The 17,865-nt window shown below is 33.0% G+C and overlaps 1 protein-coding gene across 1 annotated transcript; it reads left to right on the forward strand.

The window, feature by feature from the left end:
• The first annotated feature begins 1,193 nt into the window (after positions 1 to 1,193).
• LOC123703662 (RNA polymerase II degradation factor 1-like) lies at positions 1,194 to 17,448 on the forward strand. Its single transcript, XM_045651739.1, has 7 exons — positions 1,194 to 1,838; positions 11,023 to 11,154; positions 12,977 to 13,189; positions 13,485 to 14,815; positions 15,291 to 15,369; positions 15,759 to 15,835; positions 17,259 to 17,448. Exons 1-7 carry the CDS (start codon positions 1,194 to 1,196, stop codon positions 17,326 to 17,328), a joined length of 2,547 nt encoding a protein of 848 aa, XP_045507695.1. The 3' UTR covers positions 17,329 to 17,448.
• Positions 17,449 to 17,865: the final 417 nt, after the last annotated feature.

Raw genomic sequence — 17,865 nt, forward strand, 5'->3', positions numbered from 1 at the left:
TGTTATAAATGGAGGGAGATTTTTCACAAGCTTACATTATATTTAGGAGATGAATTACTGACTTGAAAAATAACTCAAGGGCTAAGATATTTCTTAATAACTAACAGTAACTGGAGCAGATGCAATGGTGTTCTTTGATGTTTTCTTGTTTTTGGCTTTACGAGTATGACATGTATGTGGAAATTGTGGATTTAAAGAGTTTCAAGCGTGATTTTCTGGATACAATAGTCTTGGTGTTTCGAACACCAGAGCTTGGTTAAGATCCTTTAAAGTCAATTAACTAATTTTTAATTCGGTTCTATATTTAACCAGTTTTTAAGTGACTTTATATCGACAATCATGGGAACGTAAGATAAGTATAGAATTTCAGATAATAAAAATAAAAATTCACTCTCATCGTTTTTCTCCATCGCGCCAAAAGAAGTATAACTTCAAAAATTACTCTACATCTACTACGCTGATATTATATAGAGGGAAAAATGTTTTTTTTTATTGCGTGTAGGATATGGATGTAGTATTCGTGAAGGGAACAGCTTTCCTGTGTCATCGAAGTTCCAGGCGAAGTCGAGGCATGCAGGAGCAAAATGAAAGGTTGTGAAAAGCTAACATTTTATACCTAGTAGGTAAGTGACAAAAGGCTGCGTCTCAGCGGATGCTGTTAAAATCTTGAAAGCATCAGACAATGCTTTTTCTTTTACAATACGTGTGGTATACCTACTCGTAGAGCTAGATAAGGATATTTCACATTGTCATACCTCCGTAAGTGTTTTATGAAGCGGAAAATTATGTCATTACCAAAAAAGCAGGAAGACACGGGTAAATTATACTTAGTGATAAGGAAAAACAAGATGAATGTACACAATGCATATTATTAGTATGAATATTATGTTAAACGGCATCCAAATCGAATGTAAAAATAGTCGTTAATATTAGGTTTACTTACTTAAAAGTACCTATCTTTGTATAGATAGCTAGAGATCCTTCAAATTGGATCATCCACACTCCACAGTCAAAAGACATGTACACAGAAAATCTTCAGAAAATAAGTGAATTTACACAGAGTAGCTGGCCCGCATAAGCTTTATAAGTTTATAAGCATATTATTATTGATTTATGTTTTCTTTTAGTTTATATGTAAATGTAACAACAAACATGCTACGAAAAAGTCATCTCACTATATTGACGGGGTTGCTATGAACAACATCAGTTATGCGGATGACATGGTCTTGCTGAGCCCATCAATCAGTGCATTAAGACGTTTGCTGAAGGTCTGTGAGAGCTATGCGTTGACTCAGGGGCTTAGGTATAATGTCACTAAGAGTGAATTACTTGTTTTCAACGGTGGTGGCAGAAGATACTTAAATGTGCCTTGCATCTCATTAGCAGGTACACCCTTGAAGCAAGTCACAAAGTTCAAATATCTGGGCCACTGGGTCACTGAGGATCTGTGTGACGATTTAGATGTAGAGAGGGAGCGCAGGGCGCTGTCTGTTCGAAGTAATATGTTGGCCCGTAGGTTTGCACGGTGTTCTTACGACGTCAAAATGACGCTTTTTCGAGCCTACTGTCAGACTTTTTACACCTGCAGCCTTTGGGTCAAGTATACACAGAAGGCATACAGCGCCCTGCGTGTGCAATATAACAATGCCTTCAGGATGCTTGTTGGGCTGCCGCGTTATTGTAGCGCTTCTGGTATGTTTGCCGATGCTAGAGTGGACGATTTTTATGCCATAATTCGCAAACGATGCGCTTCTCTCCGGCACAGAACAGATACCAGCACCCACGGCATGTTGAGGGCACTTAGTGACCGGTGGGACTGCCCGATGCTTGGTCGATGGGTGAGACTGCACACACAGGTCGGCTCTAGATAGGTAGTTATTAATGCGTGCTTTGTTTCTGCGGCTGTCTGACTGAAATGATTTTTATTAACTGTTATTTAATTAATTAGAAATAAATGTTTATTATATTTTAATTTATTGATTTTAAAATAGTAATTTTTTCGATTTATAATATGTATCTAAATTTAATGTTTTTGGACATGATTTATCAATGATTAATTAACTAGAAATGAAGTATATTATATTTTAATTTTTGTATTATAATTTTTGACATTGTTATTAATATGCATGTTTGTTAGATGATAATTTTTGATTCATATGTACCTAAATTTATTCACTATGGACTTCATGTGTCTGCAAATAAATGATTATTTATTATTATTATTTATTATTATACATATTTCATTTCTTTATTCTATACTAGCTGCGCTCCGCGGTTTCGCCTGCGTGGCACCGCTTCTGTTGGTCTTAACGTGACGATATGCCTAAAGCCTTCCTCGATAAATGAGCTATCTAACACCGAAAGAATTTTTCAAATCGGACCAGTAGTTCCCGAGATAAGCGCGTTCAAACAAACAAACAAACTCTTCAGCTTTATAATATTAGTATAGAAGTATAGATTCCATTTCGCCCATATTAAAAAAGGCGCGCAAAATTTATGTACAGCGTAAAGTTATTGGCACATACGTCACATGATAAGATCGTGACGTCATCAAATGACGTCGTAAGAATTTTCAGGCAGTAGGCAGTAAAGATAATACGCTCTTTCTCTAACACTCGTCACGGAATTCCGTTGTTCCGAGTTAGTCGCCTGAAAAGGAAAGCCTATTACGATATTCTATGAAAGAAGACATATTTTGTGAGCGGCTTGGCGATGTTGGATATGTTTGTGAATGAGCTTTAGTATGGATTTATATTGAGATAAATGTTTTTTTTATAGAATGTGGGCGAGGTAAGAAACCTACCTGTTTATGTGTAGAAATAATATTAAGATCTGAATAAATCTGTGTATCTAATTAAGAGACAATTAAATGCTTATGAAAGTTAAGACGTAGGTACTTCACGAATCACGTATTACAAACAAAAATTCTACCTATTTTTTAATTGACTGTCCGTATGCTATGAATAAACAGATACCTATATGTAGTATGTATATTAATTAATAAGGTGTGATAAGGATATTAATTAATAAGGAATCAAGTCAACTAGGCACTCGTTCAAGCTCAAAATATAAAAGGTATACCTATTACCTACCTAGCTTTTTGTAAAAAAAGGCACTGGATTTCAAATTGGTTCATTCACCATGTTTGAAATCCAGTGCCTTAAAACTTTATTCACTACCACGAATAATGTAAAAAGATAATAAAATTAGTATGAAGAAATATTTCCAAACGCATTTATAGCGCAGAAAGATAAACATTTTGTTAAATACTTCGCGAAATCGGATTTCTCCCTCGTCGGAAATACGATAGAGTTTTAAAAACATTTCAAGTTGTTTGCGCAAAACTTATGTTTAACTTGCAAGTAAGTGCGAGTCACAAAGTTTTCCCTTAAATCACTTATAAACTATTGTGGTTACGGCGACTAATAGGGAAGAAAAATAAGTTATTGTCCCATTTACTTGACAGATATAGTTTATTGCTTGAATGGATAGTTTTCAAGAGATGCTGGTTAGAGAAGAACTTATTTGATAGTCTGTACAACACATTAGATGTTTTTAAGCATTAAGATTTATTCTTAATTGTAAATTTCCTTAAAGAATCAGGGACAGTTTTGATACTTAAAAGAGGAAGGTTCTCCCTTTGTTAAAATAACTACTTAAATGTTGCTAAGTAATATCTATAAAAAATAACTGGCTGATCTAGCATGGGTTATTTTGCCGTCACAGTCATCCCTAAGCAAAAAAGTATAAAAAAATATCCTGTTTTAAATAACAGTTAGGTGGTACGATATACCTTCAGAATATGCCCGAAATAGTCACAAAATCATTCAAGCCGTTAAGAGTTTGTTTACGTACACTGTCGGCGAAAATGTTATAAAAATATTCATGTAAGTAAGCCTTTTATTTTGTAAGTTAGTTAGCTTAGTTACTTAGCAGTAAACCTACAATAACAAGCATTCACGTACACTTTCCAATAAACATCAACGTGTTTCAATTGCCTTTTTCAGCAGTGTAAAAGTAGTTTTCCTAACAAATTCCAACACAAAGTAATCAATAGTTCAATGTAAGAAGAGAGGTTTCATTCACAATCAACTGCTCAAATATAGTTGAAGTTTGGAATTCGTTCTCTTGAAAATACCATAGTATAAGGAGAAGAAGTAAGTTATCTTCGAACAAAGGTACATCGCGCCGTTTGTACGTACGCGACGCAAGCATGACGCACGCACACAACGCCGCTCGGTTCCTTCTCATGGACCGTTCTCGATAGGGGCGCGCCATTGCTGTGAGCATTGCGGTCGGTGTTTGTTTATACAATTATTTAAAATATCTACGTGACTAGTAATAACTCTGCGCTTCGCGAGTTTACTACTTCGGGAGACGGCCTACTTGTTCTCTTTATACTTTATACTATGGTTGAAGTTTGGAAATCGCTCTATTGAAAATACGCTCAGAATTGGGGGTAACCCCTCATTGAATATTTGACTCGTAGACTTGAAGTCTAGTTAAAGTATGCCAATTTTCATATTTTTAATGCTTTATGTGGTTGGAATTTATGTTTGAAAACGACTTTGTGCTTTACACTAGTGGATTGCTTCTGGTTGAACAGTAAAGATTAAAGCTTTCTTCGGGTAAAATAGTTTTAAAAATCGGTTCAGTAGGTACCGTTGTTACGTACATTAAGTATTCGATGGATAAAAACAGACAAACAAGCAAACAAGCAAAACAGGCTGAATATTTTTCGTACATGATAGATGTATACATTTTAAATGTAAGCTGAGAAAAGATATATTCTAAAGATGGCTCTAGAGATACTATAAAACTTCCATATGATTTATGTAAATAATAATTCCGAATTTATGTTACTGCATTACTAAAGACTCTTTTAAAGGCCTAGTTAGTAGGCTAATTCCTGTTACGTTATTTATTTATTTATTTATTTTATTTATTTATTTTTTTTTTTTTTTTTTTATGATATAATGTACATTGATGCAATCATAAACTCATTCGAGTTTTTCTGTGCACCATAAGCCCACAAACCGCTACATAATATGTTTTAATACTTATTGTTAGTTCTTAATCCTAATGAGGGTACTTAGAAATTTTTTTAGTGACGAGCGACATCGGTAATCTTGCTGGCCGTGTAAACATACAGTATGCTCCTTTCGTGAATCTATAATTTTGTATTATTTGTATTTATATTTAGATAAAATTAGTAATAAGTTCTTAATATTTTAGAGTTATTAGAAGGTTTTTTTTTTATAATAGTTTATTTATATTTACTAAAAAGTATTGCTTTAGTTTGAATTTTAGATTTTTGTGAGTTATTGAATCTCTTAAAGATATAGGTAGTTTGTTGATGAGACAGGGTACCATATAATTTAACGTTCTCTTCCCGTGAAGGTTTGTAAAAGATGGAAGTTTTAGCGTAGCGTTTGTGACGTTACGAGTTATTATATTATTATGAGGCGTTTTTTTAATTTTATTTATGTCAATATTAAAGAATTCCTCTTTTAAAAGTGTTAGATTAATTTTTTCATGTATCGGTATGATTTTACACAGTTCAAATAATTTACGATAGTCATTTTTATATTTAGCCTTAATGTTATATGGAACGATCGTTTTAAGTAGTCTTAATTGGAGTGTGTATATTTTGTCAAGATTGGTCTTACAAGTCCGTCCGTAGCTAGATAATCCATATGAGATAATTGATTCGGCTAGTGATTTGTAAAGCAATAATAAAGTTTTGTAGGGAATTTTGTGTTTAATTATCGAAAATTTAGCCAGGATACACCTCAATCTATCACACACTCCGTTAATATGTTCTTGCCAGTTCAGTCTGCTATCAATAGTAACACCCAAGTATGTTTGATAATCTACAATATCTATAGCGTTACAGTTACAATGTGGTGAGTTATTAAAATTCTGATTTCCGTGCAAGCATTGGTGTTCGTGAGCTATTAGTCTGGGTATATGGGAGCTTCTGTTCTGACTAGAGCTTATGTACATTAATTTTGTCTTATTCTCGTTAACAACTAGACCTGCGTCATGTGACCATCGTAGCAATGAGTTAAAATCCTCTTGCAACTTCTCGAGTGCTTCGCTTACGTTGTTACCAGCAGCAACAAGACAGGTGTCGTCGGCAAATTGATAAGTCTCACTGTGTTTAATGACATTTGTAAGGCTATTTACGTACGTGAGATAGTGCAATGGACCGATGACCGAGCCCTGCGCAGTGCCCTCCGTAGCAATAACTATGTCACTAGTCGCATTACAGACTCTAACAGTGTATCTTCTATCGTTGAGGTAGTCCGAACACCAGTCCAATAGGTTGCCTCTAATACCGCTGTCATGCAGGCACTCTAATAGTCTCTCGTGACAAAGCGTATCAAACGCCTTACTATAGTCTATAAATACTGCTAGTACATGTTTTTTGTTATTTAAATGTGAATGGACGCTATCGGTAAACGCTGACAGAAGTTGTGTTGTGTTCTTGTTTGGCCTAAATCCATATTGATGGTTGGTTAAAATTTTATTATTTTCATAGAATTCATATATATGTTTGGCAATATATTTTTCAATAATCTTATCAATAGTAGGTAATATTGTTATCGGTCTATAGTTGGTATAATCTGTTTTTGATCCCTTTTTATAAATCGGTCGGACGATGCCGGTTTTAAGCACTGATGGGTAGGTACAGGTTTTTATACATAAATTAATTAAATTTGTGATGACTGTTTGAATTCTTGTACATATTTTTTTTAAGTCACAGGCTCTAATACAATCTACTCCTGGGGCTTTATTATTGTCTAAGCTCATGATTATATTTTTGACTGCATCAGGCTTCGCGGGTTTTAGTCGCATAGTGACCTGGGCCGAAGTTTTGTATTGTGATTTATTAAGTAATGGCATTGAGCAGTTAGGGGTAATATTTTTTGTGCTATTTTTAAAAAATTGTGCAAAGTTGTTTGCGATCTGTTTATAAGACACGTTAGTTTTTTGAAATGCATTATTAATAGTATCATCAATCGACCTCTTAATTCTACCAGTGATTCGATTTAATATTTGCCATAATTGTCTACTATTATTCCCGTTTGCAATTATTTCTGATTTGTAATAATTATTTTTAGTTCTATTAATTAATTTATTAGCGTAATTTCTCGATTTGTTATAATTTTGCTTTAATATTAGGTTATTAGGATCTTTTATCCATTTTATAAATAATGTATCTCTATTCTTGCAAGCATTCGTAATTTTCTTGTTTATCCAATTATTATTGCGATGTGTTGATCGGTTTTTTATTTTAATTGTGTATTCAGATTTTTTATAACACTCCCGAAATTTTGAATTAATAAAGTTATATAATGTTTCTGGACAGTTAGTATCATACGATTCCTCCCATTGAATTTGCTCGAGATAGTTAAGAAGTTTTGTATTATTAATACAAATCTTTTCTTTGGGAACATCCTGTGTTCGTGTACCAATGCAAGCGAGTATCACCGCGCGATGATCGGCCAGTGTAGTACCGAGTGCCGCCGTGAATAGGTCTTGTGAGCGGGATCGTGCAAATATATGATCTATACAAGATTTACTTAGTTTGCCATTATTTAGTTCTAGTCTAGTGTGTACAGTGATCCCGCATACAAGGCCCATTTCATATAACATGTTGTTGTATTTATGCTTTACAGGATTTTCACTCTTAAGGTCTATGTTAGTATCGCCTAGTAGATATAATTCAGTGGTGTTAGGGAATTTTTTAAGTGTAAATTTCAATTCATCAATAAATAAAATTTTACTTAAGTTAGGCGGGCGGTATACCGCGCAAATGTTGGCAGTGTAGTTAGTGTTTGTGGTTATAGAACAAAAGATGCTTTCAAAGTATTTTGTTTTTGCGTTTATAATATTACACTTAAGATTGTTATTGACAAATAATATTATACCACCGCCTTTTCTATAGTTACGAAGAGCTTTATACATTCGGTAACCGCTTATTTCATATAATACACTATTATTTTCTGATACATTAGCCTCTGTTAGAATTACAATATCAATGCATTTGTTTGATTTACTTAAAATTTGTTCAAGTGCGGTGAAGTTTTTTATAATCGATCGTATATTAATATGTATACATAATAAGTTGAGGTGACTGTGAGGAATACAATTTAAAAAGTTATTGACATTACTACAATCATTGATTTCGATTATATCATTACACAAATTAGCCATTTTTATAGACAAAGTTAATAATATAAGAGCAGACATGAAGTTTAAAACAAGTATTGATGTACCTAAGTACTTAAGTACCTACAATAGGAACTGAAACAATGTTATATATATATTTTTTTTCCCATATTTGATACTTTCTGTCATTAGCTACCCATAGGTACAGGCGAGGCCATTTAGGTTACAAGGTGCTGTCAATATGTTTTAAATATTTTTCCGCTAATTAAACCTTCAGCACCCTTTTCCTAACTATCCTTGTACCAAAAATACAAACTTTGTAACCCCGTGCAGCTCGTACATTCGCATACAAAAGCCAAATTGTGAATCACAAATTTTGGAGCAAACGTTTCGCGCTGTCAAATAGCATTTGCACTCTTAATGTGTGAAAATAAAGGTGAAATTAGAATGCAAATGATTTTTGGATCACGTTTCGTACAAATGTTTGTAGAGGTCGATTATGCGCGCGCGCCGAATGATAATTTTTTAACGTATGTCTATAAAAGCGGCGCGCGCGCAGGACTAGAGGCGAAAGTCATCGAAAATGAAGGTGATTACACGTTTTTATTGTTTTGTGGTGTTATCGTGATGTGTGTGATTGAATTTATGTGAATTAATTGACGTTATCTAAATCGAATCTGATTTAGTATTGAAAGCTTCATTTTTTATAAACATTTCTTTACTAACTTCTATGTTTGTTTGTGGATGCCCACTTTCACGACATGTTGTCGGTACATTAAATACTCCGTCTCGTATCCCACGAGAATAAAAGTATTTAGAATCCCCTTAATTAAATCGTTATTATCATGTTATTGTAAATGTTATGTCATAAAGTGTAAGAAAAGTATATAGTACTATTCGTTCAACCTTCTTCGCCTTTTGTTCTGTTCTTGATTCCTTGGTGCATGAACTGTTGAAATTGAATCTGGTGCTATATTTATTGTTTGTTCGTCTGTAGATATTTGATGTGTCTCTAATCGATTATCTGGTTCGTCTGTTTGTGATGTGTGTTGTATGTTCATTGGTTGAGATGTATGTGTTGATAGTCCTATACTTTGTGTGTTATGATTTACTGCTGCGTTTATAAATACGTTATCGCCAAGTACTTTACTTAATATGATTGATGAATGTATGGCTGCTTGTTTTTGAAGAATGCTGATGTCAATAAACGTATCTAATTTATCTATATATTTTATAATGTTTTTAGCTACTACCCCTGTGGCTCCTATGACAATCGGAATGACCGTTGTTTGAGTTTTCCACAAACGGCTTACTTCAGTCTTGAGTAGTTGATATTTACTTAACTTTTCTATCTCTTTCGGTCCTATGTTGTAGTCTATAGGTACTGTTATATCTATCAAATATGTTTTGTTGTTAATTTTATCTACATATATTAAGTCTGGTCTATTGTGTGTGATTGTGACATCAGTTTGGAAATGTATATATTATTAATTATTATTATTATATATTATTATATTATGTATACATATATTATTTAATAATTTGTAGATTAAAAAAATACAAACAATCGCGTAAATAAAAAAAAAAATATAATTGTGTATTCAAAAAATTGACAATACAAAATGTATTTTCTGCCGCACTGTATTTTGTCAACTCAACAACTTTTCAAAATATGACATTTTTCTTTTTCATTAATCAAAATCTATTTATAAAGAAAATATATTTTCTTAGAAGCAGTTAAACGGGTTCAATTAAAACAAAAGTATTCTTTGAAATGGTATATTTAATGAATTAATGAACGCATTTTAGATTATTGTGCGAAAACAACAACAACAACAGAGGGCGTTAATTTTTCATATACATAAATTTGTGGACGTGGTCGTGGTCGTGTCGATAGTTATTAATTTGTCACAGATTTTTTTTCTAATAATAATAATATGGTCCACGAAATTTATAATCATAATATGAGCTGTTACGTAAATTTTCAAATTCTAAAAAATTCGGCTATTTAACACCAACAAAAACCGAGGGCGTTAATTTTTGATAGACATAAATTTGAACCCCAATGTAATAATAGTTAGGTTTATGTGAGGGTTTAAATAAATGTAAAAGCAATATCAATAAATACCAAACAATATTTCAAGAATTTCTATTCAATTTTAATTCATAAAGGTTGATGATGATTTAAAAACAATTGAACACGAGATATCGCTCATAATTTTATGAAGAAAAATGATTCCGAATTGAATTGCTCCCTGAAACCAAAGGACAACAAAATGTTATACGGTAGTTCAGTCATATTTTATAGGTAAAATGTCCCGTAAAGATAAATTGAGAATAACGTCGGTTTCAAAAGTGTCTGGCAGTTATTGTAAAAGTTTGTTTTTGTTTTATTACAGCAATAATTTATAACTGGGGAAGTACTAAAAATTATATTATTGTGGGTAGAAATTATGTAATTTATTAAGGTATTAATTACCTTTTTGTGATAAATTTTAAGGTAGTTTTTAATTTGTTCGTAAGACAATTATTTTTAGGCGTGTTTCAGTTGAGGATATAATTTAATTAAATACTGAAAATTTTTCATTTTAAATTAAATAATACGTCGAAGGGAAAAACATCACTTTTTCTAATATAAAATACGTTTAGTTCATAGAATACAATAAAAACACTTATTTCACAATTCATTTTAACGTCAGCTGTGCTAAATTAGATTTTTAATAACAGGCAGGCAAAAAACTGTTAATAATAATCACTGTTTCTTATAATATTAATATTTATTATACTTCGGTAGTTCGGTATAAATTCTTGCATGGAAAAGAAAAAAACTGTGTACTTAATCAGATTTTCATTGATTTTTTTCAGATATTATTGGTCGTAGTATCCTTGGTGTTAAGTGGGGTGGTCTGTGAGGCCCCCGCCCCATACCCTCCTAGTGGGTGGAGGCCCAGTGGACCCTCTTTTGAATTACCACAGGTATGTAAAGTATCCTCTTTTAGTATACACTATACTTTAGAAATGATAAAATCGTTTCTTAGTAATAGGTATCTACATTCTACACTATATTAGGTACCTACTAGTTTGTTAACTAAACTCTTCCAAATGGCTTGATTATGCATTTGGTACATAGATCCTTATAAATTGATGAAGGAAAAGTGTTTGTTGGTTTGTCTATTCTTTACTCTGCAACGGACGAATAGACTGCGGAGTGGTAAACGAGGCACTTCACGCTAAAATAAAGCAGAAGTGTCTGTTGGTTTGACTGTTCTTCACTTCGCAACGGAGCAACAAATTCGGACAGTGATAGAGTACTTTTGTAAAATGAATAAATTAAATTGAAATTATTAAATATCAAATGCAAAATAATAGGTTTATTTAATAAATACCTACTACTTTATTTTTTCGATGGTTGAAAATTTCACCGCGCTCAATTTCAATAAGACTTTGCGACTTTGACCTTTAAAAATATTAAATGTTATTCCCTCAGGAATTTGTGATTTGGTACATAATTCGGGAAAATACGTTCGTTAATTAATTTTTACCGCACGCTCTTAAAAAAGTTTTTAACCGCACTTCTCAAGCCTCGAGTATTCGCGAAGACTAACAAAATTTTGTTCAGGAAATTGTGAAAATGTTTTCTTTACTTTATGTGTATGCGTAAATATATTTAAAGTTAATGTTTAAATTATGTGGATACGTTTAAATTTAGCGTGAAATAAAAATTAAACTCAAACTCAACACACATATCCACAGCTTCAAAAACAATATTTTACAATAATATTGTATTTTGTATAAAAATTTGAGCGCAATTGACGCATGATTTTCAGTTTTTCACGCTCATATCTTACCGTTTTAACATAGGTACCTATTTTATAAACTAGCAGCTCGCTTCGGCTTCGCCCGTTGTATGGCCCATATAACTCAGGGATCACGTATATCCAACGATGAAAAAAAACTTGAAATTGGTTAAATAGTTCCTGAGATAAGCGCCTTCAAACAAACTAAATTATTATTATAGTAGTATAGATTTCCGTGTTAAGAAGCTTTTAACAAAGACGCGAATATTATGTATCATTTAACAACTAATAAATATTCAAATACAGTTAGGGAGATAGAAGCAGTAGGTATTACTGCGTTGAATATGTAGGTATGCTAACGTTCTGCAAGTCTAGACTACAAGCACTATCTGTGGATTTAACTACATAAATGCATTGAAATGTAATTTTATAAGCTTATACTAGCTACTCCGCGCGGTTTCACCCCCGTTGGCCCCATTGCTGTTGGTCGTAGCGTGAAGCCTTCCTCGATAAATGGGATATCTAACACCGAAAGAAATTTTCAAATCGTACCAGTAGTTCCCGAGATTAGCGCGTTCAAACAAACAAACAAACTCTACAGCTTTATAATATTAGTATAGATTAGCGCGTTCAAACAAACAAACAAACTCTACAGCTTTATAATATAGATAGATTAGTTTTAGAAGGGTTATAGGTTCGATTTGTCGAATTCGTGTGCCTTTCAATATCAACGTAAGAATTAGAATTAGAAATGTCTAAGGTACTAGTTTTTAGTCTTTTAATGTATTCTAATTTTTCACCATGAATGACTTATTTTCGAAGAAATAAGATGAACCTTGTGCAGTATTTGAGGTAAAAATTTAACGGTTACTTTAAAAAATAAATTAAAAAGTAGAACATAGGTAACTATTTAATTCTAAACTAATTAAAGAAATGAATTAATTAAACAGCGTCGAAAGTTATTACTAAATAAATTTGTCTCACAATAAAAAAAATTATAGCGACCAATCAAACAAGAATACCTGCCAGTTGACCCGCGCAGACCAGCAAAGAACCCCAACTTCGATGACGGAGTAGATGTCTCAGTCCAAGGCTTGCCTACACAGGAGCAACAACAATTATTCCAGTTATCACCCATCAATGGACAGCAATACACCGGCCCAAGCATAAACTCCGACATTAAAAACCTAGAACCCAGCTTTCAACAGATTCAAGTAAGAATAATACACTTAGGTATACGCTTTACTCTGTTACACAAATATTCCCGAGCCAGTGAATTTCTAGTGCAATTAAAACTTTATGTGTTTAATTTTACACATTAGGCACTGTTTTCATTTAGTTGAACTGCAAACTTGCGATTCGAATTTGTTTTGCTCGCACTCAAATTATTTAACTGGTAACAATAGTCTGCAGCAAAGTTTAGCTATAATATTGTTGAAACAAAAAGTTTAGCAAATGAATTTTACAGTGTTATAAATACGAATGTCAGAAACATAAAATTATATTCACTTTCAGTATCAGCAACAATTGCAGAAAGCGCAACAGTTTGCGAGACAAAGAGAATTCGATGCTAGAGTAAAGACACCATCAAACGGTCTTCCAAACCAAAAATCTCCAAGACAATTCGCTGCAGAACCCACAACAACTTCAGAAAGACCGAACTTCAAAAGCAACGCAGAACCTACAACAGAATCGTTTGAATTGAATGAAGGAGAACAATTAGACAATCCTAAAGATAAGAAAGAAAAAGTATCTGTAGAAGTAACAAAACAGAATGTACAAGAATATCCGCCAGAGCTATTCTTAAGTCCTTTAACACAATTCAATGTGCAACCCCAATATGTTTCTTTGCAACAATTTGGTCAATTGAGAGCTCCTCTTTACTACCAGCCAATTCAAGCTGCTCCAGAAAGCCAAGGATTTGACGGTCGAACGCATTTAGCTGCTCTTCCTTCAGTACTAGCACAAAGACAGTTGCTCGAACAGAAAGCTGTACAAAATCCTTCCTTTTCACAAAGTCCAATCATCGTTCAGCAAGATCCCGCTTTAGTGCAAGAGCCAGTGAACCAATATCAGCCTATTGTTAGTCAATACCAACCCCAAGTGCAATCTTACCCGCAGTTTCCTGCACAGCCTGTTGTGTTACAACCACAGGGAGTGAATCAGATTCAACCGAACCAATTTGTACAACCAGGTCAATATCAACCACAATTCCAAGCCAACCCACAAGTCCCTCAACAAGAAGCAGATGCGGAAACAATTCAAACTGACCAGCCACAAACACAAGTGCAAGCGTATCCTCAATATCAACCAGCTCTGCAACCGATGAATCAAGTACAACCTAACTTCATCCAACCCAATCAATTTGTTCAAAGTCAATATGCTCCAGCTAATGTGTACGCACAGCCAGATCCTTTCGCACAAAATGCTTACGTTCAACCTCAGCAAAATGCATTCGTTCAACCTCAGCAAAATGCGTTTGTTCAACCACAACAAAACGCTTTCGTTCAACCACAAAATTCCTTTCCTCAAGCGCAATTCGGGGCTCAACAATTTGTGCCCGCACAGGCGAACCAACCGGAACAAGACGCTGAGAACATCCCAGCTCAACAACCGCAAATAGTGTACCAAAACTATCAGCCACAGGTTTATCAGCCGCAGGTTTATCAGCCAAACCAAGATCCGCAAGCCAATGGTGTGCAATACTTCTTCCAGTCTCCAAACCAAGGACAGGTTGCGTTACAATCTGGACTCAATGATCAGCAGGATAATGGTTTGGAAAATGAAGAAGATGATGAAGGTACGAAGGCGACAGCTGTAGCCACGGCTTTTGGAGCAAGGTCAGTATAATATATTCGTATTGGTTTGCGACTTGAATATTTAATGGTTATTGTGTCATATTATCATTGTCAATACGTGATAGTTTTATGATTGTCGGCTAATTTGTTTCATGGCTTTTTCAACTATGCGTTTTAAGTATTATTGTAACTAGCTTGTGCACGCGGTTTTGTTTATGTGGACTGTAAGTTATGCAAATTATTGTATAGGATTTTAATCAATATTATATCAATTTAGGGTAATGTAGCTCAGAATATTTCAGAGTAAAAGTACCAATATTTTGAATTAACATGATAAATAAATGAAATAAAATCTACTTATTTGCATGTTTCGAATACACAAACCAATATTCTTTCGTTTTCACAGTCATAAATAGAAATATTTTTATAATAAGCTATTATTTATTCCGAAGTCACTGCTATGTAACTAACCATATTGTTTTCCACTTAACTATGACTTATTTTCTATATATTTCAGAACTCAACCACGAGTATTTGCCGGCTACGGTGCTCCCGTTCCTAACTACCAAACTACCACCGAGGCTGCTCAAGAAGAGGTTAGTACAAATACCGAGTCTATTTCTTTTTAAAAATCGATAAATAACGACTCTACATCATGATTATTTTTTAAATTATATATAATCTTATATCTATTGAAAATATATTTCTTGTTGCATTAATTCTACGCTGAAACTGTAACTTAGTAATGATGTAGTTTAAATGCATGGAAGTTTGATAAATACCTACATGTAAATATGTTATTTTAAACATTTGATGTGATTGGTCTTTACCAAGGCAGTTGCAATTTTGAATTTTATCTAATAAAGCTTCTTTAAAACTGTTATTTCTAAACATGTGCAACAATAGCATATCTTTTAAAATCTATACTCACTAACGTTTCTAGTAAAATGTACAACATCTGTTTATGACGTCACTGTATTTGCAGAATGCAACTGAAGACGGGCCAGCAATCGCACAGGCGACCGCAGTAGCGACTGGCAGAAGGAAGAGCGCTAAGTTGAGGTAAAGTTAACTCTATATTTATGGAATTAAGGTTCAATTTTGTTTGACGTTGTATGTCGGTTAGGTCGTTTTTATAGTTGGTAATAGGGGTTTGTTATATGCTTTATATAGCTTAGATTTTGAGACAAAGTGTTATTTTGGACATATTTTTAATCTTAAACATGGCAAATTTGTATTAGAATTAAAATACTTGATGAGATTTACAACATAATATGATAGAATTGATGAAATTCTGATTATTAGGTATGCGGTTCCAAATAATTAATTAGTCACACTAATCTGCATAATGAATAATGTTTCTTCCCTTTTCCTGGATTTAAATAAACTAAATAAATGTAAAATTTGTCCGTTTGTATGTTTGTACACGCATCAGGCAAAAACGACTGCATTGAGTACAGTTGTAAGAGCAATGTGTACAGTGAATATTACCTAAAAATACAAGCCATTTCGCACTTATAGGACCACGTCGAATTTTCGTAAATATTTATGCTGTAGAAACATAAATCCTTATTCCTTGTACATCCAATATACAAAGATTTATGTTACCATTGCCATTATATACAACCCTTTTTATAACGGTGACTATAAAACTAATAAATTCAAAAAGCCACATCTCTATTAACCTTTTTCCAAATATCGGTAGGTATACGGAAACAATGTGTCTAAATTCTGAAAATAGTTTAGTAAGGACAAGCATTAAATACCTAAGGCAATTTTTGTTAATTGATAGTTGACCAAACTTTTTAAGTTTGTCATACTTACCTACCGTACAAAACACCCTGTACATGATTTTTACTGCACCAATCTTCCCTTTTAGTTTGTCGTTCTTAAAACATCCTGTATAAGCCCTAACATAAAGCAAATTCTAATTTAATTCTAGAAACATTCCTAATTACATTAAACGAACAACTTTTCATAACCGGAGTTTATTCAGTATCGTAAACTACGTTGAGCTTTTACAAAATTCATTTTCCCTACCGGCGTACAATTTATACTTCCTAACTATGTAAAATGTCTGGTTTTAGTTGGCAACCCGCATCCTTGGCACACTCAAAATCTGAAAATAAGCTGTTTCTTTATTTTTTACATTTTATTCGACTCTTTCATTTATTTGTAAACGTTTTGCGGGAACGTTTTTGATGTTTAGAAATGGTTAAATGAGTGGTTTAGGTAGTTAAATGCTTTTTAACTATTTACTGAGAGATAATGATGTAAATGTTTTCTGTAGATCTTTAGCTTTTCTGTAGAATTTTCGCGTTGCAATTTATCTCGCGGAAATGTCTAGTATCATGTATGTAAATAAAGCCTTTGTTACTGTGATTACGCAGCTTTTTTGTTTTTTAAAATGCCAATGCCAATGCCATGCCAATATAATAGAACAAATATTAAGTATTGAAATAATTAATCGTCTTTTTGTTTTCAGGAGCCGTCGCGTTCGCCCCGTCTTCACTTTAGATAAAACCGGACATCTTGTGTTAGCTGAAAACCAGTAAAAACCTAGATTTTGCCAACATAAATACATTTTCCAAAAATTTAAACAAATTAATTCATAAATAATGGAATTAATAATGTATTGAATATTATGTCATTCTATTATTTATTTATTTATAACTAATTACTAATTATTATTCCATTATTTATTTATTATTTAAATAAACCATAACAAAATAAAACTGTCCAATTCAATCATTATTAATTTTCAATAGTAGGCGAGTAGGTAGTTTAAAATATTTTAATTATTTCTAACAGTGAATTCGAAACTAATTTAAATAAGCTATAGGTATTTATGTATTTTTATATTTTAATTATTTATGTAGGTAATAATTATTCAGACTATTAATTCTATGTACATACATCACAATATATTCCAGGCAATTTTTTTACTTATTTATTTATTGAATGGCTTCAATGAACAACTGACGTACCTACGTACCTACTTTCATACTAAAATATGTGTAAATTTAATATTGCATTATTATATAAGTACTAGTGGTCCGCCCCGGCTTCGCCCGTGGTACCTACATGTTTAA

The sequence above is a fragment of the Colias croceus genome, chromosome 27, assembly GCF_905220415.1.
Source record: "Colias croceus chromosome 27, ilColCroc2.1".
NCBI lineage: Eukaryota > Metazoa > Arthropoda > Insecta > Lepidoptera > Pieridae > Colias > Colias croceus.

What these genes read in the sequence shown, in the direction of transcription:
- LOC123703662 (XM_045651739.1), top strand. Translation starts at nt 1,194, where the DNA reads ATGAACAACATCAGTTATGCGGATGACATGGTCTTGCTGAGCCCATCA. An exon ending in GCCCGATGCTTGGTCGATGG is followed by an intron (nt 1,839 to 11,022) that starts GTGAGACTGCAC and finishes GTACTTAATCAG; the next exon opens with ATTTTCATTGATTTTTTTCA. An exon ending in GCCACGGCTTTTGGAGCAAG is followed by an intron (nt 14,816 to 15,290) that starts GTCAGTATAATA and finishes TATATATTTCAG; the next exon opens with AACTCAACCACGAGTATTTG.